This window comes from Alligator mississippiensis, chromosome 15, assembly GCF_030867095.1.
Source record: "Alligator mississippiensis isolate rAllMis1 chromosome 15, rAllMis1, whole genome shotgun sequence".
Taxonomy (NCBI): domain Eukaryota; kingdom Metazoa; phylum Chordata; order Crocodylia; family Alligatoridae; genus Alligator; species Alligator mississippiensis.
The window spans coordinates 18,913,021-18,938,449 of record NC_081838.1 but is presented as its reverse complement, the minus strand read 5'-3'; the positions used below and the strand labels follow the sequence as shown (position 1 = coordinate 18,938,449).

The 25,429-nt window shown below is 46.6% G+C and overlaps 2 protein-coding genes across 7 annotated transcripts in view; both read right to left on the bottom strand.

Moving 5' to 3' along the window:
* Positions 1–24,414, bottom strand: part of PRPF3 (pre-mRNA processing factor 3) — a 40,361-nt gene extending 15,947 nt beyond the window's left edge. The window contains exons 1-6 of one of the 6 annotated variants that reach the window (XM_019477356.2): positions 10,208–10,313; positions 8,946–9,039; positions 8,282–8,406; positions 6,331–6,514; positions 5,239–5,369; positions 778–924 (exon numbers count right to left, since the gene is read on the bottom strand). In XM_019477356.2, coding sequence (XP_019332901.1) covers positions 778–924; positions 5,239–5,369; positions 6,331–6,475 — 423 coding nt within the window. In that variant the 5' untranslated portion in view covers positions 6,476–6,514; positions 8,282–8,406; positions 8,946–9,039; positions 10,208–10,313. Of the gene's footprint in view, positions 1–777; positions 925–2,921; positions 3,018–5,238; positions 5,370–6,330; positions 6,515–7,496; positions 7,579–8,281; positions 8,407–8,945; positions 9,040–10,207; positions 10,314–24,326 lie in introns of those variants that run through there. The other 5 variants (XM_019477357.2, XM_059718853.1, XM_014596604.3 and 2 more) reach the window with 5 other exon arrangements.
* On the bottom strand, positions 13,610–25,302 carry MRPS21 (mitochondrial ribosomal protein S21). The gene is made up of 3 exons (XM_006273294.4): positions 25,205–25,302; positions 24,327–24,480; positions 13,610–13,972 (listed from the first exon to the last, which is right to left on the bottom strand). Exons 2-3 carry the CDS (start codon positions 24,407–24,409, stop codon positions 13,792–13,794), a joined length of 264 nt encoding a protein of 87 aa, XP_006273356.1. The 5' UTR covers positions 24,410–24,480; positions 25,205–25,302; the 3' UTR covers positions 13,610–13,791.
* Between the last annotated feature and the right edge of the window lie 127 nt (positions 25,303–25,429).

The window sequence follows — 25,429 nt, the reverse complement described above, 5'->3', positions numbered from 1 at the left end:
TACATTTCTTGCTTTTTCATGTAAAAAGGCAGGACTAAAGCCTTCCTTGGCTCACCAAGACTCCCCACCCCTGTGTGGCAAAACCTACCTGTTTTCATACGGGACAATTCCAAACAAATCACCTTCAATTCAGAAGCAAGCACCTAATTGTGTAGACACTGCATTGCCCAGACCCCTTTCTTCCCATTCAGATCACCCCACAAATTCACTGTTTGCTTGTTTAATTTGTGAAGAGATCATTCAGGATTTCCTTTTCAGGCAATTATTCTTTGCCATGTTCAAGTGTGCATTTTGTGTGTTCCAAAAGAAAATGAAAGTACCTGTAACACAACCTCCACCCTATTCCTAATCAAAATCAACCTGCTCATTCAACCTGAACTGTAAAGACTGAACTGCCTTTTCCTAGGGGAAAAACACATTACAGTTCTACAGGAGGCCTGCTAATTCTACAACACTCCCACTAGCCTTGATGATATTAGTCAATCAACTAAAAAAGCCGCAGTGCATTGTTAGTAAGATGCTTCACATATCCAAACTTTATGGTCAGCCTTATTTTAGATTAAGATGTTAGGTCCACACACCATGTTTTCTGTATCTCCAGAACATGTAGGTTTTTGACAGTGCATGCATAAAGAAAAAATGAAATTGCATTTTCCAAAGCACACAGATAGTGTTCAGCTCATGAAGAGTTTCTATTTTATGTGAACGCTGCATGTAAGCCAGGCTATTTTAAAGGTTCTGGGTTATGGTGGGGACAGGGGGAGGCCTAAGACTAACCTGGAGTTTGGTTAGCATTCCGGGACTCTCTGAAGGTGGGCCTGGGATCACCTCTGGCTCATCTTCTACCTCTTCAAAACGTGGAATACGCCGCTTCTTGACACCAGATGATTCCTTGGAGACCTCCGAGTCATCCCCGAACACGTCCTAATGTAAAGAGAGGGGACAGTTAGCGATTGGAGATCTATCCACACTACTCAAGATCATGGCTGTAAATTAGAAAGCACCACAGGATAGTCCAGCAATTCGGAACTGGAAAAACATGCTCTGGCTAAGTAGGTACTGAACACTCAATCTGCACTCCTGAGGTGTGTGCCTAGCCTACTAACTGATCCAATGGGCTAATCTTGTGCAAATTACATCTGTGCTTTTGTTTCCCATTCATGAAATGAGAAGTGATGGTCCATCCAACAGGGCAAGTGAGCTAACAGGATTAAGGAATATTTGCAAAGCAGTTAAACCTCTGTGTGAAGTCCCTGCCATCCTTTGGAATAGTTAAAAGTGATATCTTTTCCCCCAATTCTTCTCAGTACACCCCTGTGCTCTCTCATCCATGTACCTACCTAGGATCATAGGATAGTAGGGCTAGAAGGAACCTCACAAGGTCATCCAGTTCAGCCCTCTGCTCAAGGCAGGATTGTCCCTGACCAAACCACCCCAGCCAATTGTCTGTCCAACCTGCTCTTGAAAGCTCCCAGGGATGGAGACTTCGCTACCTCTCTAGACAGCCTGTTCCAATGCTTGATTATCCTTATGTCAGAAAGTTCCTCCTCATCTCCAATCTCAATTTCCCCTGCTGCAGCTTGAGGCCATTACTCCTAGTCCCATCTCCTACGGCCACAGAGAAAAAGCCCATCTCCATTCTCTCTCTAATTGTCCTTCATGTACTTGAAAACTTATCAAATCCCCTTCTCATTCTTTTCTTCTCCGGATTAAAAACCCCTAGCTCTTTCAGCGTTTCTTCCATAAGTCTTACTTCTCAGGCCCCTAAATGTTGTTGTTCTGTGATGGACTCTTGGGGGTCATCATTGACCACAAGATGAACATGAGCCTGCAGTGAGATGCTGCGGCTAGTAAAGTGACCAAAACACCGGCTTGCATCCATAGATGCTTCTCAAGCAAATTCCAGGATGTCATTCTCCCCTTGTACTTGGCCTTAGTGAGGCCGCAGCTGGAGTACTGCATCCAGCTTTGGGCTCCACAATTCAAAAAGGATGTGGAGAAGCTTGAGAGAGTCCAGAGAAGAGCCACGCGCATGATCAGAGGTCAGGGAAGCAGACCCTACGATGACAGGCTGAGAGCCCTGGGGCTCTTTAGCCTGGAAAAGCGCGGGCTCAGGGGTGATCTGATGGCCACCTATAAGTCTATCAGGGGTGACCACCAGTATCTGGGGGAACGTTTGTTCACCAGAGTGCCCCAAGGGATGACGACTAGGTCAAATGGTCATAAACTACTACAAGACCGTTTCAGGCTGGACATAAGGAAGAATTTCTTTACTGTCCAAGCCCCCAAGGTCTGGAACAGCCTGCCACCGGAGGTGGTTCAAGCGCCTACATTGAACACCTTCAAGAGCAAACTGGATGCTTATCTTGCTGGGATCCTATGACCCCAGCTGACTTCCTGCCCTTTGGGCAGGGGGCTGGACTCGATGATCTTCCGAGGTCCCTTCCAGCCCTAATGTCTATGAAATCTATGAAATCAATCTGCCCAAAACTAGACCCTGTGTTCCAAGTGAGGCCTCACCCATGCTCAGAGTGAAATAATCAATCCCCTTGATTTGCAAGTGACAATTCTATTAATACAACGCAGAATACTATTGGCCTTTTTTGCAACAAGAGCATACTGTTGGCTACTGTTCAGCTTATGGTATACTGTAACCCCCAGCTCTCTCTCTGCAGTACTGCAGCCTAGCCATTATACTCCGCCATTACAGCTCCAGGCAACAAGCTAAAGTGATTTAACCCAATCTAAACCTCAAATTAACTTAACAGTACCCATCCCACAGAACTGCACTGATTTAACTAAACCAGTTTAGTTAAATGCGTGCCATTTTTGTGTATAGTTGAACCCACAGTTTACCATACCATGGGCACAGTGTATGACAAGTGAATGTGTTATGTTATTGGAAAAGAAAATATACACACCGGTCGTAAGCGTTAGTTGAAATCCCCTCTTCACTATTATCGTTCATATTGTACAAGGACACATCCTCGTCCAGACACAGGGACTTCTTGGAAAACCTACAAGTTCAAGAGAAAGGACTTGCCCATAGTATAAAGTGTGTAGACCATTACGTTTCAGTTCCTGACGCTTCCCAAGTAATGAACTAACCCATATAAGTGTACCAGGGAGAGAGGAGAAAGAAGATCAGAGCATTGGAGACAGCCAATAAGACTGGTTTCTAATGTTTTCTTTCAATCCTCTATTCACCACAACAACCCTAAGTCTGGGGACATACATAAAAGCACTGCTAATATTTAAGGAGAAGCTAGAAGGAAAAGAATCATCCTGCAATTATACCACTGTGAGATGTAATCTTGTTATGTGTTATGCCACACAGAGGCAGGGTAGATCAATATTTGGATGTGATACTTCTAAGAAAGGTAACTCCAGAGAGGGGAGTTGATGGCACTCTGGTTTAGAGGGCAGTGATTACTTGGTCACCTTTTTTACTAGAGAACGGCATTAAGACCAATTCCCCCATCCAGTTCCTGCTTGATATCAAGTCCATCTACCTAAGATCCTCCCCCCAGGCTTTCAGCAAGATGTCATGGGCTTCCCTTCTAGTCCTACAGTATGAGGTACTGCTGCTTAGTGCTAAGTCAATTCTGCACCAGAAGGAGTTTTTAAGGAGGTTGCAGTAATTCTTGTAAATAGTTTGTAACCCAGACTGCAAAAGGGCATAGGGTTTTAACAACAGTTCTCTGTGAAGTGCAGCTCCCAACCCCTCTGCTGAACCATCTGTTTTTGCAGTGGGATGTCAAGTGGCTGCGTGTCATCACTGAAATGTTTCCCAAGAACCTGGAAACAAGAGGCCTTGAGGATCTGGCTGGGACAAAACAAGGGGCTAAAAAATTGACCTTCAAGCTCGCTCAAGCCATTCTGAGGCTTGTGGGAAATTAGCAGTGAGCTTCAATCTGATTTTTAATTATGGAGCCTATATCCCAAAAACATCACTACAGGGCACATGTAGGCTCTCCCTTGCTGACAATCTTGGCAGAGGGGCTGAGGACTGAGTGAGCCGTGCAAATACACTTCCACTGTCCCTTCCCTGATGTGGAAGAGAAGGCACACTGACAAGCCAAACTAAGGGGAACCTGGTTCTAGAACTATACCTACTCTGGGTCTTCTCTTCTACCTTGTATTTAACCAGTGAATGTCACTGAAACCAGGAGGAAAGGTGAGCAGACCCTTCTCTGGTACGGTTTAAACAGTCTCAGCCAAACCAAGAAGAAAAGTTTCAAACAGAACACAATGCATGGAAATTGCTCTCTCAATACAAAGCACTTGCTCCACAGAGAACTGAAATGACATTGTTTTGAGCCTTGAAAGGAAATCTAGAAAGCTGATGTACTCAACAACTACTCAAAACTTTAGTGAAGGGGGGAAAAAATAAAAATTACAATAAAATAGGAACCTCAGAAAAAGTGAAAGGAAACTTACTTTGAGGCCATGGAACAGCATGAAGAGTAGGCACTTTTAAACTCTGAATGTGAGGGATGAAAACATCATAATTCCCAAAGCCTGAGAGCATAGTCTTCAAGAGAGAGGAGAAGCAGAAAACAGCTTGGGATGCATGAGAACCTCTCCCATCCCAGCCAACTGCAAGATGGGGAAAAATTATCAAAACTATGAAATCTTCATTGTGTGTTTCAGGACCTTAAACTTTAATGAGGAAAAGAAATAGCTAAAAACCAAGCACTGAGAGTTCTAGATGCACTTCAGTGAATAGAGAAAGTGAAAATCCACCAAAGAAACACTAATTTGTTCACTAACAGCCATGAGAGCAGCTGTTTATAGAACTTAGGATGATGCATCTGAGCAAGGAAGCGAAACAGGAAGTTACCAGAAGCCATGACTAGATAACCCAAACTCCCTGCTGGTAGGGAAGGAGACTCAATGTGGCAAAAAGCTGCAGAAAATAAAGTAGTAAGAATAATGACAAGATATGTAGCTCTCTACTGTTTGAGGTGGACTGATGCACTAAACCTACCAGGGACAGTTAAAGAAAACAGGTGCCCAGGACAAGGTCTGGGAAAGTATTTTTGGTACCTCAAGGTACCTCAGAAAAAGGCAAAAAGAACTGAAAAGTAAAGGCTCACACACTTCATTACAGAGAAAAGTCTTTTCTCTTGAACTTTAAGCTTTACAAGATGTGCCTCTCTGGAAGAGGAAAATGTGGTCAGGTAACAGTCACGCGTTCATACCCTTTAACACACAAACAATCGGCCCTTTTCTTACCTTCAGCTCCCTCTTTCGGTTCCGGTCGCTGTTCGATTTTGAGTGCCTGGAGCTTCGCCCTTCCTCCACGGCTTCAAAGAGCTTGTCCACAAATCGCAGAGTGGAGTCATCAAGAAAGGGCTTGAGATGGTCTGGAGAGGAAGGGAAACACATAAGACAATTGCCCATCTCCAAAACTGGGATAACTGGGTGAAAAAGCTACTCCTGAATCTCAGGCACTGCCTACCATCATCTGGAACACCAGGTTTTGTACCCTACTTTTGGGGGAAACTGAGCCTGACTAATGCAAATATATCACATATCTTTAGCCCTTTCAGCTTTAATTTCCTCAGTTTTTGTAATAGCTTTTGAGTCTCTTGAAGATGCTTTTGACAATGCTACCTTCAGCCAGGAGATACAGGCGAGTGTAGATACCCTAGCTGATCCTAGCCAATGAAGAGAAAGACAGCTCAGATAAGCTCTATTACTTTGTATTCATCTACAAAATGATTCTGGGAAATTTAAGTGTATAGCTCAGAAAGATTAGGCTTTAGGCTATTCTTTGCATCAAAGCAGACTTCCTACCCACAAAGGCTAGATTCATGTAGTGGTAGCATGACTTTAACTAACGATGTAGAAAAGATTTGCTTTATACAATTCAGCAGGCCTAAGACCAAGCCAGGAAAGGCTCCAAATGAAGACTGATAGATTTGAACTGGATGTAAAGACTGTTTTGAATGCCAAAGCACTCCTTGTTGGTTAAGGGGAAACCCCAGGAACAAATACCTTAACTTAGTTCAGACACAAGTCAGAAAGCCTTGCTGAACTGCATCCTAAAGTAAAAAAGAGCATGTGTTCTGTTTCATTCACCCAAGTGACATTTTTACTCCTCATAACTTTGCTGCTACGGAGGGCAGGCTGCAGATAATATGACCAATACACTGCACACAACAGGTTTGTATTGATCAGTGGAAAGCCCAAGACATTCCCCAGAGCATTCCTGCTGGCACCACTTCCTTAAACCTCTCTAGGCATCAAAGGGCTTCAATTCTCCTACAAACATAGGTCTTTCTATGAGTGCTGTGAGCATGATTATTACACCAAGGAACGTACCAGCTGCTTTCTTTTTGTCCATTCCCTTCCCAACGCAGTTCAATGCTGCAGTGACCACTGTGGGTTCTGAGAAGCCCAGGACCCGCTTCACAGTCTTCTCGATCCATGGCTTCAGCTCATCCAATTCTCTTTTGGAGAGCGACATTTTTAATCAGCCAGTTAACTTCAATTATTTAGCTTGTATCTGTACAGGAAAGAGAGAGGAGAAAACAATCAACATGCTATATCAGTCCACAGTAAGCAAGAGTCCCTGTCCCAAAAAACTCTCGCTACCTAGGCAAAGAGAAGGAACTAATTCATGGAGAGATTTTCTCTGAGTGACTCTGTCAAAGTTAGACAGTAATCTGTGACCAAGCCAAGGGACTGCATCTTGGCCTGACTGCTGACCAGGTTGGTGGTTTCTGTGATGCAAGCACCTGACAATTTGTCACTAGCCTGAGACCCGTACAAACACCTTTGGCATTGATCGCTGGCTCCCTACACGTTTGAATAGTTTTTTAACATAGTAGGCGTGTACGAGGGGAAGCCCATGCATATCAGCGAGGACAAAGACTGGTTTCATTAAACACAGCAAATACCCACATACAGTCTGTCACACTTAGAAAGTGCCTCCTACCTGAGGGTCCTGAAGCATGCTGCAGACAGAAAACCTCATAACTGGTAAGCGAGATAAACATTTGCAGCCCTCTATGCAAAGGGAAATTACGGCAGAGGCCAATTTTGTCAAGCAATAAGGTAGCATCTCCCTGCCTCATTATTAGACCATGAGAATGTGTTTCCTTACTGTGCACAAGCACAAATACCTGATTTCCCCTTACAATCCATGGCTTAGACTTGGAAATATCCATAGGCACATTCATTTGAAGTCTGAAAATCCCATTCAAGGTAATGGGTCTAACTCACACTGAGTCAAGCATGTGAACAAGCACTTGTATATTCTTGGTTAGTCCGGGTTTTCTCCCCGTTATCTTCTATAAACCAGAAGCAGTATATCTCTGGCCCAACTGTTCTGAACCTAGCTGTGAGCTACAGATTTCTGAGATAAAAGCTCTCTCCCTGAAACAGGAGGACTTTTACTTTCAATGTCAGACAGTTACACTCTGCAAGTGAAATGCTTAATTATGCATCTAGACCCTAATCTGATTTAGAAGTCAAGTCTCCTTTACCTGGGAAGAGGATGCAATCTTCTTAAGGATCTCAACCCAAGATGTTTCCTTCCCATGGGAGTGGGCCTGTACATGATTTCTACTATACAATGACTTAGTGTTACTACAGGCTCATAAAAGCAGAAAGCAAAGTTTTAAACAAAGTTATTCCCCAGAGAAAGGCTACACGACAGAATAAAAATAATGGGTTTTTTTTAGCCGAATTGAATGTACAGTCAAATCTTTTCTCACTACTTAAAGAGAAGCTTAGAAAAGCAAGAGAAGACTTGACCAAAAGGCATCCTGTAGCTACGCTTCAGTTATGGATGCTTATTTTGTATGATATAGCACAGTATCTGCTACCATTGCTTAATGTTAACAAATGAGATTCATGGGCATAAATTTAACTAGATCAAAAGCCATCACTGCATTTTTTATAAACTTGTTACCATATTAGTATATTGTAACAACAGGCTGATACTGCTATAAAATGAATTATGCTTTACATGAAAGATTGCAACTTTACCTATGTAAATTCAAAAACATGTAGTAGAGCATTCAGAAAGTTTATTGACCAACATTAAGAGAGAGAATGCTGTGAAAATCCCCCTTATATTACAACTACAGGTACCATCTTTTGGCCATGTTAATTGTTTTACATGTTGTTAAATCTTACATAAGGCCAATTGTGTATATTAAAATATCTAAATTCGGACAGCCAAAGTGTATTAGATTTCTAACAGGTGGCCTATTAGTAGAACAGCACAACACACACTTCTCAGATTAAAAAGTTGACACCCACTAACCTTCTTCACTGATACTCCTCAGAAAATGGATAATCTGAAACCAAGGCTCTCACAAAGTTGTTGTCAAAGCAACTGTGACACCTTCAGACTGATATATTTAGCTTCATCTTGTAATATTTGTGTGCCTAAAATTAAGTAAAGATTCCAATTATAATTCAAGTTTCCAAAGCCACAGTGAGACAAACAATGCCTTATACCAAGAGACTTTTCCTGCACAGAAGTCTCCCAGAGTTCGGACCATCCTGAAGATCTGAACACTTGTTGCATTCATGCTAGAAAATACCTGAGACTTTCAAATCAGTACAGTGTAGTTGCAAGAGTTCCCTTGCAGCAGGGAAGACTTTTAAACCACATTTTGAAACCCCAAATTGTGTTAAGGAAGATGGAGACATCTCTTCCCTGATCAATTCTTTTGAGAAAAAAATCTAACACAATTTGCTGACAATTCTTGTGTCTTGCTTGTAAGACTAGTTTGCCCTGGGAAACGTTAAAACCTCCATAGCACTTGGCTTGAAAAAAAAGAGGAATTATTTATCCCCCAAGGAAATAAATGCACTAGTTCCTCCCACATCATTCCTTGTCTGCCTTTTGTCAAACCAGCAGAGGGACAGTATACGCTCATGGCTGGAATGGAAGAGAAAAGCAAAACTTCTAGGTATTGTACCTGTCAACCAACTTGCTGTGCGACTGGGCAAAGCTTACCCCACTTTGCTGCTGTTTTGCTAGGAATTGACCATGTACTTTTGCTTGTGATCTACCTATACGTGAAAGGAAATAACATTGTTTTGCCATAATGGTGGAGTGCTGTTGAGAGGTATTAGGTCCAGAAAGGGCTTTGAGATCCTCAGAAGAAGCACTGTGGAAACAGAGAACTATCCTCCAAAATGAACCACTGAGGCTTCAAGAAGCAATGAAAAGGCCAGACTTTAAAATCAAAACAAATACGTGCACCCGTCTTAAAGGAGCTAATTTGGCCTGTTAACTCTATAGGAGAGCAACTAGAAAGGAACAAACTTCCTCAGGACAAAACCATCATGGTAGACTGATGAGATGGTTTCTCCTCTTTGGAGGAGCGTTTTACCCGGGGGAACAATTCCTCGCCTCATTTCTGGACTAACGACTGCTGCAAAACAACAGCTTTCCATTTGGATAGCGCTGTGGCTCCAGAGCACGGCACAGAGCTTAACTCTAGCCTCACCCAGGCCACCACTAAACAGGGGTTGGTAATACTCAAGTTAAGCAGCAGCGGTGGGGATACCCCAACAGTGCAAATACGACATGCGACTGAGGAGCTACCGAAAACCAACGGGTCTGCTCACGTCGGGGGGCAAGCACGCAGCGCCCAGGACCTCGCTAAGTCTACAGACGGAGCAACGGCAGGTGCCCGTTTGTGGGCTCAAAGGTAAAGACGGCGACAGGCCACGAGAAGCAGCAGCTTGGCAAAGAGACGTCCAGATCATCCCCGGTAAGAGCACGAGCTGCCGCTGACTGGGCCAGGCCCTCCTGCGCAGCCTCCGGGGCCACACAGTCATTCGGGGGCCAGCCCAGCGCCCCCCCCTTGGCACTCTCCTTCTGAACCACAGGCCTCTGCTCCTGTCCCAGTTTTTTTCATATTTGCCCCAAGGAACCTGTTGTGGCCAGGCCGGGCCGGGCACGGACAAATCCAGCCCACCGCGGTGCTGCTAGAGACGTGCACCAGACCCGAGCCAGGCAGCGCGGGGAACACAGGGGTGCGGGCGTCCCCGCCTCCTTCGCGGGGTCAGAGGTCAGAGGTGACAGCTGCCCCCCGCCCGGCTGTGGGGGGGCGGTGCCCCCGGAGCATATGGGGCCCTCGCAGACTCCGTCCCCCGGGCGGCCCGGCCCCGCCCCCCGCCACCGGGAGTTGTAGGGACTGGGTGGGTGGGTGTGTGCCCCCTCCCTCCTCACCGCAGCGGCTCCCGCCCGCCCCGGGCCCAGCCCGGCCTCGCGGCGCCTGACGGACACGGCTCACGGCGGCGGCGATAGCGACACCGGAAGCGGAAGTGACAGCGGAAGCGGAAACGGCCCGCGCGAGGCCGCGGCGCGCGCTGCCCCCGAGGCACGTGACGCTGGGAGGCGGGGCGGTTGCCTCCGGATCACGTGACGGGGAGGGGCGGTCGTGGGAAGGGCGCGTCACGTGCTCGGCCCCTGACGGTAGCCCGGGGCGACCCCGTGTGTGGGAGCAGAGCGGGCCTGGCCCGACACGGGCGGGTTGGGAGCTGCACATACAGACAGACACAAATCCGTCTACATATACGCACGCACACATATACAGGTACACAGAAATCAAGTGTATGTATACGTAGATGGATTTGTGTCTGTCTGTATGTATAGCTGCAGCTGTAGGTGTGTATAGTGTACATGTACAGATGCACCCATACATACATATAGACAAATATATGCACACACAGGTGCTTTATCTGTGTGTATCTGTATATGTGTGTATATATAGATATACACACATGCAGATACAGCTAGATATACATATGTACGCACATAGATAAAAATGGACACGCTTGATCTGTGTATATGTATATATACACATACATGCACACATCTATATATACACACATCTATAAACATACACAGTTACATATACACACATGTATACACATAAACAGGTACACAACCATATATACCTATATACACACGTGCACACACACTTGATCTGTGTGTATCTGTAGGTGTGTGTGTGTATATACACACGTGTGTATGTACGTGTGTACATTAACACACGTACACACAGAGGACAAGGTTTTGTGGGCTGAAGGTCACAGGCTGCGGATGGATGTGTGGAGAGAAGTTAGAAAACAAGACAAGTGGGAGAGAGGTGGGGGGGCAGTGCTAGGAGGAAGCGGAGCATTCATTAAACCCATACAAACAAAGTGGGTTACGGAAACTAATCCAGGCAGCGTGTCCTGGACACAATAAGGCCCCATGATGCCTTGCTGCATCCTGCCGTGGGGTCTAGTACAGTGTCACCACCTGAGACAGCCTGCCCCAGGGCTTCCTGGCTCCCACTGGGGCTGCACTGCTAGGTTACTCCATCAGCCGGCTGCCTCCACACTCATCCAGGCAGGTTATGACTCGATGACACCACAGCAGAGTGAACTGTGCGACTGTAGGAATTATTCACATCTCTGAACCTAACCGTCAGCCATCGAGGCAGGCTGCAGCCCTCGTGTCATGACCACGTGGCACTTCCCGGCCCGTGGTGCACCAGGGAACTATCTGGAGTAGCCGACCCCACTTGAACAAGCTCAGCCTAAGGACAGGGCATAGCTTCAGGGACTGTCAACTCCTGAAACATCCTGGCTTTGGTATCTCACTGCATGCCCTAATATGAGCAATTAGCTCAAATGAAATGACTGCAGACAAATAAAACCGAGGAAAACTGAGGAAGAATGTCTTGCATTCAAAAGCTTGTCTAGCTGTATCCCGACTGAATAGTTGATCCAATAAAAGATCTCACCCTAAGAAATCCTTGCCTCTCTAAAAATTAAAGGCAGCCAAAAGCTAAGTGACTGCAAAGCCCTTATCAGCAGGGATCCTGGTTTTCTCTGATAAAAAAAATGCTCAATTTTCAGATTTAAAAAAGTAACCCAAAATCCACATTTTTCCGTGATTAAAATGAAACACCACTATATACAGTGTATATATAGTTTATATACACCACTAATGTATATATCTATACACTAGTGCTGTTCCATTTTAATCATGGGAAAATGTAGATTTTGGGTTACTTTTTTAAATCTGAAAATTGAGCATTTTTTTTTAAATCACAGAAAACCAGGATCCCAGCTCATCAGTAGCAAGATGCCACAAAATGCACTTCTCGGCCTCCTGCACTGCAAGGTAAATAGCTGCAGGAAATAAACGTTTCCCACTTTGTCTCTGATAGCTTATTAGAAGTAATTCCTACCTATTCTCTCTTTCATCCCTTGCTTAAGCTAGTAGAATAAGGACACTATATTAATTTGCTTTGGTTCCCTCCCCGCCAACAATTATTAGTGAATAAGATGGATTATTTGCTCATAAAAAATACTCTGGTAAAAACAGGGTGCAGAAGCATTCTACATGCAAGAATTCTTTTGATGGGATAGTTTATAGTACCAGTTTCCTAAATGACCCATGCTGTACCAGCCAGTGGGCTTTTGCCAACGTACCCAGGTCCAACCTTGGGCTTTTTGCTAGTATTCAGAAGTCAGGAAGCTCACTGCTTAACCCCCACTATTAAACCAGTCCAAGTTTCTAAGTACAGACCTGATCAACTTTTTATCCCCTCTGATCAAGGATCTCTAACAACTCAATAGAAGCTTGCTAATCCCATGGTACCAGATCCTCATTTCTAATTAAGAAATTACTACACAAGACAGTTGTGTAGTACAATAAGTACTTTCCATGCAGAAGAAGTTTAAAATATCTGACATGAGTTCTAGGAAACAAGCTATTTCTGTTCACCCTTTAAGTGAATTTGATTTTTCCATAAGAACAGTGACAGTGAGCTGGATGTTATCCAAGCTTTGTGGTGCTTTTGTTTGTACAAATGGTTTTTGCAGATGCTGGCGCACAAAGCACATGGCAAGAGGGGCTATAAGACAACTACTACACGTGTATCCACAGCTGTCTGGGAAAGTAGGATAATGACACCGTGTGTGATTTGCACAGTGAAATGTTTTCAAAAGCAGATGAGGGAGGCTGCGTTCAAACTATGTGTATAAGCTCAACTCGGGCATTTTTCAATTCAGGAGGAATCTTAAAATGGTGAGAAAATTAGTTAGAAATTCTATTAATCCTCCCCCCCTCCCCCTCCCCCCAAAACCCCCCAAACAAACAAAAAATCAAAACACTTTCACTTTCCAGAAGGCTGAAAAAAATCTACTTGTTACTCCCACTAAAGCCTTTTACTTTGTCTTAACAGTAGAGGTAAAAAGCAGATGTGGACACTCTCTTACATGTCAATTTACACTACCAGTGCAGAGATGGGCTTAAAAATAAAATGAGAATAAAGGCACGAACCTCAAGCGGCTTAAAAAAAATCTGCAAAATGGGTCTAAATTCCATAACACAGAACTCCTGCTTCTAACTGCTGAAGAGTAAGATAAAAGCATTGAAGACATTTTCTGGTATCGTCTTTCTTCCAGTGAGGAACCAAACTTAGAGGAGACCCTGTTTTACATAAATGGGGTCAAAACCAGCAGTGGAGGACAGAGTATTATTTAAAGGGATCATACCACAATGCAAAACTGAGCTCTAAAGGTATGCATGAGGGGCTTGCTTCTGTGTGTACCACCCACGCTGAGCAGGACAAAAGGGTGAAATAGAGTCTTTATTGACAGATAGGAAGTGAATACAGCCATTGCCCTGTTGGAAAGTGGTGCTCGGACTCTCTGGCCCATTCAATCACTGCTCTCACTGCTGGGGTGAGCTGTGACTCAGGGGACTGAGTGGCGTTTCCCCCCAATATTTAGTTCCTTGCCTTGCCCCTGGATCTAGCAGCCCAGCCAGGGGTCTGGCCGATTCTTCCGCATGAGGAAAGAGATCTTCCTGGCCATCTCGCTACTGTAAATCCGCCGACACGTCTCGTAGGTCTCGCGCTGCCTCTTACGGCACGGCTTCTCATAGTACCGGCGCTGCTTGGCCTCATCGATGACCCTGTCTATTGTCAGAATCCTGCCGAGAGCAAAGGCAGAGTCAGCATCCTCATTTCTACACCCTGACAAAGAGGCAGCACGGGCAGCTGTGCAAGCATTCGGGTGCTGAGTTTACAGCATGCTGCTGCTGGGGACTGACTGTGTGGAAAACCAGAAACAGAACCCTGGAGTCCTGCCTCTCAGCCCCTTGCTCCAATGGCTAATACACACCTCCACCCACTCGTGACTTTTAAATGACAGAGACAAATATGACAGCAGCAAAAATAATTCTCCCAACACCTTTTCGATACACAAGAGACCCTTTCCTGCAGGATCCAGTCAGCCACAAGCTGAGTTCTCAGAACAGCTGATTTCCATCAGCCACATCAAGTCACAAAGCAAAGGGGGATGTCAGAGGAAGAACCCGTGTCCCTTCCAAAGCTCCTGTATTAACCATCCCCTGGGTAATTTCTGCAGCTGGATCAAGTTTCCAATGATCCCTCGGAAAGCAGTACGAAAGGGAGTGAAATCTGCCAAAGCTGGAAGCCTGGCTCTGGCCCCCATATCTCCAACACTTTGGGAAGACAGTGGATGCTGGCAACCCACCTTCCCACACCACGTGACATTGGAGAATGTGATACCCAAACAGGATGAAGAGCTAAGGTGGCAGCTGTACCAAAGCCAAGCAAACAACTCTTCAGCAACCAACTCTTGTCTAGTGTCACTTCTGCAGCTATCAGCTCCTGAGGTGGATGATGCTGTGTGTGATATCAAGCAGGGCTCTGAAGGAATCCAAGTCCCTCTGCCTCAGTGGCAGTGCCGGCTATGAGCACCGAGGATGGATTTCAGAAGAAGATGGGGACTCGCTCCCTAAACTTGGAAGTGACCCTGGGCAACTCTGGCCTGATCTATAGGAAATCATGAGTTCTTCCCAGAGGAGGTATTATGCTAACTAAGCTGCTGCTCTGGGGTGGATGTATTCAGTAGCTTTGGGTCCCCAAACCAGCAACTAGATACCCTGTGTAGATCAGGGCTTGTTCTTCACTGGTAAACACTGTGATCCAGGCCAGTTAAACTAGCATGCCAAATGAAAAGTTACACAGCTTAGTCACATTGGGAGGTCTCAGAGGCATGCTCAGGCCAAGTCTTGTATAGTGTCTGGTCCTAACTAGCATCCAGCATCACAACATAGCAGTCACACCTGCCAGTGCCAGGACCTCTGCGATCCACCTCACCTGACTGTGTAGTAGCAGTCCCAGGTGCTGCCTCCTCCAGCTGAGAACATCTCCAGCTCACTGTGACAAGACAGCCTAAACCACTACTCCAAACTCCTTCTAGCTCCACCAGCCCCTGGCTCCCGTGCTGCCTCTGGAGACAGGTGTAGTGAGCTCCACTCCTGTGCCAGGTAGGTGGGACTCTTGGATGCTGACCAGGGTGTTACATCCCTGCTGAATGGCTGCTTGTTCATGCTAGCCTTCCTCAGGGTCTCAAACTGAGCACTGAAGACTCAAGAAGTCTGGGTTCCTCCTTGCCCATTAGTCAGACTGCAGTCAGCGAGACAGTAGCTTCCAGGCTGCAGGTGGGTGTTCAACAGGCTCTGACAGGGAGCAGAGTGTCCTAGCTCTGCTGCAAAGCTCCCCTTCACTGGAAAGCCTTGATCAAATATTCAGGCTGCAGACATCCAGCTGCTAACCAGACCCAACACTGACATTGCAGAACTCCAGTTTCCTGGACAATTAGACTTGCTAGAAATCCATTTTCCATGAATGGCTCTGCTGCTTCAACGCTGCGCAGTGTCCTTCTCCAGACACTGGGTCACACAGCTGTCTGTCAAGATCCAGCCATTTCAGACATCCCTGGCCAGGCCAGGAACAGCATCTTCTACTTTATCCTGCACAAACTTGGCACAGAGAGAAATGTAACAGCTGGGGAAACGGAAGAAGAAAGATCAATGGACATGAGGTGCCCGCAGTCACCCAGTGAATCTGACAGGGTCAAGAACAGGGGCCAGACCTCCTGGATGCACAGAGAGCAATCAAACAGCCACAGAAGGAAGGGATGGAACTGATGGATATCAGGCCAACACACCTCCAATTAGGGTGGATTTGATTTTAAATCAAATTAATTTAATCATGATTCACACCACAATTTAAATCACTGGTCAGGAAGTCTCAATTTAATAATAGTTTTCTACAAAAATCCCTGTTATTTGATTTCCTTTATTCATTTAACTTCTTGAAACTTTGCACGTTTAGAGAGAGGTAAGGGCTTGACTGTGTGTACACAAACTTGCAGAGAGACAAGAGGGCTGATGGGTGGGTAACCAGGTCTGTCATCTCTCATCTCCATATACAGCTGTTAACAAGGATGTTATCTCTGAGAGACAAATCCACAGTTTGAGAAAGGAAACTAAGCATCAGAGATGCTTAATGGGATCTTCTAGACCAGAGTGGGCCAGATGTGGCCTGTCAGGCCATTCTATCCGGCCTGTGGGGCCCCTAAAAAATATAGATAATTAACATTAATCTGCCCTGGGCTGCCTGTCATGCGGCCCTCATGACTCAGTAAGCAGCCCTCTGCCCAAAATAATTGCTCATCCCTGTTCTAGACTGAGCACTGATTCCCATTGGGTAGAGTGGTTTTCTTTAATCTTTACTAATCTATAAAGAAGCCTCTGGGAACCCCATAAGATTGGGCCACTAATATAGTCCATGGCCTGTTGTGACCTATTTATAAAACTTTTCTAAAAAGGTTACATGAATATATTGTCCAAATAATATATAATTAGAAGTTATAATCCCTATTCCATGATGATATCTTTGAGCTTTAACATATCTTAAAAGTATCTTTATATAGATTTTTTTAAAAGCATCTTAATTAAAAAAACCCAAACAATTAAATGAAAAAAAATCTGATTAAAAAAATTCTACTTTTTAAAAAAATCATTGATTTTTATCCACCCTGCCTCCAATAAGGGAAAACTGGGAGGGGTGAGAGGAGGCAGGGTGTTAATTAGGGCCCGCTACATGTTCAAATTAAATCTGGATAGAAACCAGCTCTAGAGTTCTTACATATTTTCAAGGACTAACTATAAAAAGAGTGGGTTGGCTCTTTTTATAGCTGGAGAGTCATTTTTATGGTGTGATAATTACTTTCCACACGTGGCCTGTCTAAATATATTGCATGCTTAACCAGTCAAATGCATAATAATTATTTTGCACACACAGCTGTCTTACTTTGCATGTGTGGCCAATCTAAATTTATTGTACGATTCGCCAGCAAATTGTTTAATATATGTAACGTGTAGCAGGGACCTCAAATAGATAAATATTGCCATTTGGGGTGGGAACATTAGCCTCACAGCAGCTCTGATGGGACCCAGGAATCAGGAAGTGAAAATGACTTATTTTCTGTTGTCCAAATAAAATGAAGTGACAAAAAAAAAAAAAGAAGAAATTGTGAAAAATTGGTGGCAGAGAGTCCATTGGCACCTCCTTCCCCCTTCTTTGGAGTGGAGTCTGTAGGACTCGGCATGTGCACTTGTGTTATAAAACTGCTTTGGAAAAACAATATTTTTTTTTAAGCCTGACAGCTTCCCTCGGCAAAGTTCAAGCAGATTCTAAGTGGAAGCTTCACATGGCTCTGCAAGCAGCCAGCAGGTCAGCAGAGAAAACGTGTGTAAAACAAATAGTCGTGAATGGACTCAAATCCCTGCCCAAGAGTGCCTGGCAGCCAATTGGATACAGCTCTGTGGCTGCCAGGAGCCCTCCTCTTCTCAGGAGAGCAGCCAACCTGAAAACAGGAGGCTTCAGCACATCAGGCACCAGTTATGTAATCTCATGTGCTCAGCAGCGGTCCCGTGGGCAAGGGCAGAGGGAGACACATGTTCAGCTCAGCAGCAACACAGGCATTTTATGAACGTGCTGGGAATCTTGCTGTGTCTCTGAGCAGACGCCGGTGATGTAATTCCAGTCCTCCGTCTCCACTAGGATCTGCAAAGCGACTGGTCAGAACAAGAGAGGATATGTCAGATCACACATTGTGTGCGCTGCTGGAAAAGGGAGTGGAGCAAGATTTGCAGGGCTGGGAGGAGACCCCAGCTGGGGGTTTTGCCAATGAGCTGATCCTAAAGTGGTGAGTTAAATGTCTCACGTGGCCGGAAAGTAGATCCGCTCTTGGCAGTCAGCTCCAATGTTGCAGTGACGGATGGGAAGCCAGTGCAGCATGGAGCCAGCCTGCAGGAAACGCATGGCTCTGAAGTACAGCACACATCCCATGACAGTAAAGTGGACGATTTGCTGGGCCCTATTTTCTGCCCACTGACTTCCAGTTTAGCAAAGAGCAGTTATCTACACAAGTGTCCACTGTCTACATTAGCATCCAGAACCCATAGAAACAGTCTCCTCCAGTGCTTCTCAACCTTTTTAGACTCAAGGCACCCCTCAGAAAATGCGAGAGCCTGTTTTTTAGCTAGAGAACAATAACAGAGTGATTCTTCCGTTGCAAAGAACTCAGCCCACAGCAGGGCAGGGTGGCTTTAACATGTTGGATTTCCTTTTGAAATCTCTGGTTTATCTTGTCTGCATACCTAACAGTGCTAACATGTGGGGCACCCAGTGGCACCCCTGAAAGGATCTCAAGGCATCTAGACTGACCTAGTCCTGTGACTTTCAGGGCTTCCATCAGAGGCATAAGGAGCTCTGAAAACCATGGTAAGGAGCCTTGATGAGGCTTTAAAAGCTGAGTGCGTGCTGCCGCTGTAATGAGCGCTGCTTATGCTGAATGAGGATAAGTGCAGAGCCTCTTCAGTCTGGAGACCATCCACTTAAAGGGAGCACACTTAATATTAAAGGCATCTGTGGTGACCATAAACAGCTTTGGAACTCCACCCCCTTTATGTGAAGAACATCTCGGCTCTCGGGTAGTGCAACTCCAGCCTTTGCTCACTCTCTCAGCACAGAAGCCAGGTAGAAAATGGTGGGGGGATGTAGAAACTCACACCAATAATTAATCATCTTCCACAATATCCACAGCATCCTGCAAATCCAAAGGACTATATAATGATATGTGCCTGGAACCACCAAAATGCAGCCACCTCTGGGGCAGAAGACCAAACCAACAGATGCAGGCTGCACTGCAGAGCAGGGCCCAGCAGGGAGAATAAAAGCTAATAGGTAACCTGATCCCTTTCCTCCTTCATCTCCCAGCTCTGGAGACAAAGGGAAACAAAAAAAACTGTCTTCCCAGAACTCCTTCATTAAGCTGCTGATCTGGATTCACTCCAGTCCCAGGTAAGTGCAATAAGTACTTTATAAAGCAGCAGAGAGGTTTCAAGCTGATCCTTCCCAAAATTTTGTCAAGGAAAGAAGAAACAAATGCAGGGATCCTATCAACTCACCCCTCAACCCACACCAATACAAACTTCCAGGAGGAAGCGGTCGTGATATAGGCAGTCACTCCCACATGCATACGCCTTCCAGGAAATCAAAGGCCTTAATGGAAGTGGAGGCCTGCTACCAGCACTGCGGACACCGTCACTGAGACAAAGTCAAAATCCTGCCTTGTCAAATGCTTCGGATTGAAGCCAGCAGAGGTCAGTACACTCACAGGACTTCGCTGAGTGTGTGCCTCTGCATTAAATGTGTGAAACCACAGCTACCTGTTGCCACAGGTGGCAAATTGCATGGAAGAAAATGCAAAAGTGTAAAGTAAGTAAGTGTAGGTGTAAGTAAGTGTAAGTAAGTAAGTGTAAAGTAAGTAAAATCCCAGAGCCAGGCTGCTGAGATGTAGATCTGGCAGCTTAGCCAACCCTTTGTGCTCTGGAAGTAACTAGAGGTATGATGGGTATGTTACCAAGGGCCTTGGCTCCCTAGTCCTCAAGCACAGTAGTTCTCAACCTTTTTGGGACCAGGATCCATCTGGAAACATCAATGGTCAGTCCCAACCCAGTGCCCCTCACTCTTGACCTGCTGCCCCCTGGACTCCAGTGTGTGGGGCAGGAGGTGTGTGTGGGGGGTCACAGGAAGCCCCAAGGAGCCCCTTGCAGACTGGAACCCTGCCAGCCTGGAAGGGAAAAGCCACCGTTTCCCATGTTTTTCTCCTTAAAGGAGAATTCACTTTTAAAGTTTGTTCATGACCCTTTCATGTATTTTTGTGAATCACTTTTGGGTCACGACCCACTGGCTGAGAAACACTGCCAAGTGCACAGTCCATACTGCCATTGCCCGCACCAAGGGAGCCTTTCCTTTACAAGCCTGGACTCAGCGGAAGGCCTGAAAGCAGGGGGGTAGATCCCTGCAACCTGCACCTGTTCTGCCCCTGCCTACAACCCTGGGCAAGATGCTTCACCTCTGCTGGCCTATATTTGCTTCTCTGTAACCATCCACCTCATGGGGAAGGGAAAGGACCAGGAGGCTCAGGGCTGGTGCAGTCACTTGAAATCCTTAGCTGGATCCTGAAGAGGCATCACGTTGCCTTTGCTGACCTTGCCAGCTGACCGAGGGAAGGGGGTCTGAGGGAGGCTTTGTCAAAGCCAGGCTAGAGCATAGAGCTTTGGCTCCTACATTCAGGCTTCTTATTCATTGCACTCTAGCATATAGGAGAGTGTTCAAGCACAGAGAAAAATCCCTAGGAACCTACATGCCAAGAGACATGATACTGGAGATAAGCAGGCTCTCAAACTAGACCTCAGTCCTTACAGATGGAGAATACAGGTCCATGCTTGAGTGTTCTGCCCAACAAGCTCAAATTAACCAGACAGGGTCATACCATGGCCAGAGAAGAACAAGGGAAAGAACCAACATGAGCCCATGTAGTTAAACAGATGCCCCCATGCTGTTCTGAATGGCAAGACAGCAAATGCCATGGTACAAGGAGCAGACGCTGCCCAATGACTATAAAAGATCATACATTGAAGCTTTCTGCTCTGACGTATGAGGAACTGAGGAATAAAAGAAAAGAAATATCCTGTCCTCACACTGACATTTTTTTTTCAAGCAGATATTACAAGTTAACCAAAGAAACCAGTGCTGGCAGGGTCCTCCAGAGGTCACATTTAGTCCAGCGCTCAGCTCAAGACAGGATCAGCCTTGTCTGAACCAGCCCAGATACAGGTCTGTCCAACCCACACTCAAAAAACGAAAATAACGGAGATTCCACAACTTCACTAGCAATTGGTAACAGTGCCTGGCCTTGCACTTGGTGCGTGCATCGTATATAATATGCATATGCACGTATAAAGCTCAAAGCTATGACACAGCTATGTGCTCTAACATCCACGCTAGCTCTTTCCTTCAGAGCTGGAAGTAGCTGAGTCACCGTTCCCCATGGCGCAGCTGTAACCTCCCCCATTCTTTGTGCTCTTTCAGAAGCAGACAAGATTTTCTTTTCCAGATGCCTTCCATCTGAAGATCTCCCAAGTGCTTCAGGATGTTGCCAAACCTCCCTACCAAATGGGGACGTTATGCTCATTTCACAGATGGGGAAGTTGAGGCACAGAGACAGAGAGGCCAATTCCACCTCTCTCTTCCAATCAACCTTCTCTTATTGACACAAGGGGAACTCTTGAAGGCTCAAAGTCCACCCCATACCAGAGCAGGGTTATTCCCTACAGCTTACTTTCCAGCGCACTGACCTCATTAATTTCAAGTGACGACAGTACCTGAACCTGCAAGCCAAGATCTCAGCATTAGGAAACACTTCCTGCTATTCAGCTGGAGTTCGTCCAGTCATTCCCACCCCTTCCTTTCCAGTGAGAACAGCTTGTACTGCTCTAAGCAACTCCCCTTGCCTCTTCCTTTTAATGACCTGCAATACAGGTCACCCTGGACAGGCTTATGAGGTGGGTGGACATCAACGTGATGACATTCAATACAGAGAAATGTAAAGTGCTCCATCTATGGAGAAATAATCCCCAGCACACTTACAGACTTGGCAGTGCTATGCTTGCCAGTACCACAACTGAATGAGACCTGGATGTTATGGTAGACAACAAAATGAACACAAGCCACAAATGCGATGCTGTAGCTAGCAGAGCTAATCAAACACTGGCATACATCTACTGAGGCATCTTGAGCAGGGCAAAGGATGTCATCCTCCTGCTCTACTCAGCCTTGGTGAGACCACAGCTGGTGTACTGCGTCCAGGTCTGGGCGCCGCACTCCAGGAAGGAAGTGGAGAACCCTGAGAGTCCAAAGGAGAGCCATGTGCATAATTAGAGGCCTAGAGACCAGGTCATACGAGTAGAGGCTGAAAGACTTGGGGCTGTTCAGCCTGGAGAAGAGAAGACTCAGAGGGGACTTGGTGGCAGCCTATAGGTATATCAGGGGAGAACATCAGTGCCTGGGGGAGCAACTATTCACCAAGGTCCCCCAGGAGAGGACAAGAAATAATGGGCACAAACTGATTGAAGATCGCTTCAGTCTACACATAAGGAAAAACTTCTTTACAAGTCGGGTGCCGAGGGTTTGGAACAGGCTCCCTCCAGAGGTGGTGTAGTAACCCACCCTTGCAATCTTCAAAATACATCTTGACACACACCTTGCTGGGGTATCCGATTCCAGCAGTCTTAACTGCCTAAGGGGCTGGACCCGATGATCTGTAAGTTCCCTTCCAACCCCTAATGACTATGAAGCTATGTTTCTAATGTTCCCCTCAACTGATTGCCAAAGGGAGTCATCCTATTGCAGACCTCCAGTACTGTCTTGATTATGAGGAGACATTGCACATTGTACAATACTGTATTTCCTCACAAATCACACCCCACCCCCAAATCAGACATGCATCTTAAGGCTGAATTAAGGGGAAAAAAGGTGCTTCCAGAGTCAGGGCTGAATCCTGAACATCACTGCTCAGCCACAGCTACATTTTTAATCTTCTTGCACCTGCTACTGAATTAGCAGCAGCTTCTGGCAGCTTAGTTAAAATTAACTGTGACACCAGAGAAAGAAGCAGAGCTCCAGCAACCATTACAGTGTCTCCATGCTTCTATTCTGACACAGAAACCAGCTTCCCTTCTTAAGACACCCACTCCGCTTTTGGAGAGCTGCTTCTTGGGAAAAGGACATGTGCAGCATGCAAACAAATACAGTATTAGGTAAAACAGCTTTTCCCCTGAATAAAAATCCGTAACTACAGATAAAAAAAACAAACCTTGAATTGCTGCTGCCCCTACAAAATGCCAAAGGAGACTCAAACTGCAGCAGAAAGGACCCAAAAGGTTAAATGCACTAAATACACCAAAACGAAAACTGCACTGGAAACAATAATTCTGACTTGTTTTTGTTTTTTTTACTGCACAAAAATACTACAAGGAAAAGAAAAAAAATCAGACCAGGCTGAGAAGCCTGGATACAGCCAGAGACTGCAAATAAACCAAGTGCCAATTGTAGTAGGGTCCTTCAGAGGCCAATTTATAATCAGAGCAATACAGTGTAGCTGTTAGATATGAACATTACCTTTTCCACCCTTGAAATGTAACATGAACATTATTTTTTCCACCCCTGAAATGTGACCGATACATTTAAAAGTTAGCGTCTGAATTTATGAATGGTTCAGATCCTCATTGCTGTGACCTGACAACACCCACTGGGAAGACGGGCAATGCTGGGTGAAGCTGTGAGACCGTGGTTGCTTCTACATCCATTCTGAGCTCAGATTCGCTGGGCTTCATTTCGCTGAAGCTCAGTTTTATTGCTTTGGGGTCACAGGGAGTTCTTTGCTGAGCTTGGAGGGCCTGTCATGATCAGAAGCCAATTTTCTTCAGAGGGTAATCACAGATCATAGTAAAAGCAAGCCAGAATGTGGTCTCTTTGTCTAACCTCACTAGACTGAACCCTGCTAAACCCAGCCAGGTTTCTCTTGATCCCCTCCGGGTGACGCATAGAGGGGAACAGACAACCCAGACTCATCAACTTTTGAAAAATGGCCCCTCTGACTTCCCTGTGTCCTCGTCTCCTTCGTCATATAGAAGGAAGAAAAGAATCCAGTGTCCCAATCCCGAATCTACTGGGCTAACCACTAGAACACAAGACTGATGGTGCGACACACTAACAAAACCCCCCTGCCTGCACGAGTGCCAAGAACATGACTGGTTCATACATAGGGGGTTAGGTCTGTGTTGTGCCAGGGCTGACAGTAGCCTTACGTAGAGTTTAGATGATGGATTGTATAGAATGGCTGGGACAGGACTGATCCTGCCTCAGGACTAGATGTGACCCCTGGAGCTCCCTTCTAACTCCACTGCTCTAGGGGGGGATTCTTTGCTTTAAGAGCATGACATGAAATCCAAGCTGCAGCTCAAGTACCAGCAGAGGGGGTTCAGGGAGGAATCCTTCGGCTCCCTGTTAAAACACAGCTGCCAACAGGGCCCAGCAAAGGCGGCCACTGCCTCTTACTTGTTCAGTGACCTATATGCCGCCTCCACATCCTTGTTCTGCACCATCACTGTCCGGGCAATGAATTTCAGGTGACTCGCCATGGCGGCTGTGGAGGCTGAGGCTCAGGAGGCACCGGATCGTGACTGGTCTCCACTGCACCACAAGCGGGGACCTAGAAAGGTGGGGAAAGAAAGCCACAGACTTAGACTCTTAGACAATGAGGGTGGGACGGGAGCTCGGGAGGTCACATCTAGTCCAACGCCCTGCTCCAAGCAGGACCAGCCCCAACTACATCATCCCAGGCAAAGCTTTGTTCGAACCAGGCTTTAAAAACCTCCAAAGACGGAGACTCCAACACCCCCGGGGGGAACCCGGTCCAGCGCTTCACCGCCCTCCTCGGGAGAAACTTTGTCCTAATATCCAACCTTGACTCCCCCTGCTGCGACCGGAGCCCATCGCTCTTTGTCTGCCGCCTGCCCCCACTGAGACCAGCCCAGCTCCGTCCTCTTTGCAACCCCCTGCAGGGAGCTGAAGGCTGCTGTTCAACCTCCTCAGTCTCCTCTTCTCCAGACTAAATCAGCCCAGGTCCCTCAGCCTCTCCTCACCAGTCCTGTCCCCCAGCCCCACAGACACTTTCCTTGCCCTCCGCTGCACTCTCTCCCACGGGTCCACATCCCTCCCAAAACTGGACCCCGGGCTCCAGATGTGTGTGGCCTCGCCAGCGGGGAGCCGCCCTGCAATGAGCTGGCCGCTCCCGCTCATGCACCTCCATTGCCCCTGCCTGCGCCCAGCGCCCCCCCTCACCCCCGCCTCCTGCGCCCTGCCGCCCCGGGGCTGCTGCAGGGCTGGGGGCACTGCCCCTTTGCGGGGAGGTGTCTCGGGGGGACCACGCTCACCCCGTCTCGCGCCCCCCAAGGTCCACCGGGGTCACAGGCGCCGCCACCGGAAGCGGAAGTCGCGCCGTCCCGCCCACTTCCGGGCGCCATGGCAACCGGGCCCACGGGGTTCTGGGAGGGGGGAGTCTAGGGCGGGGGCGGGTAAGAGGAGGAGTGGGGGTACTTGGAGCAAGAGGAAGGGCTGGGGGTAAAAGGAGGGGGTGGGCACTGGGGCAATATCAGGGG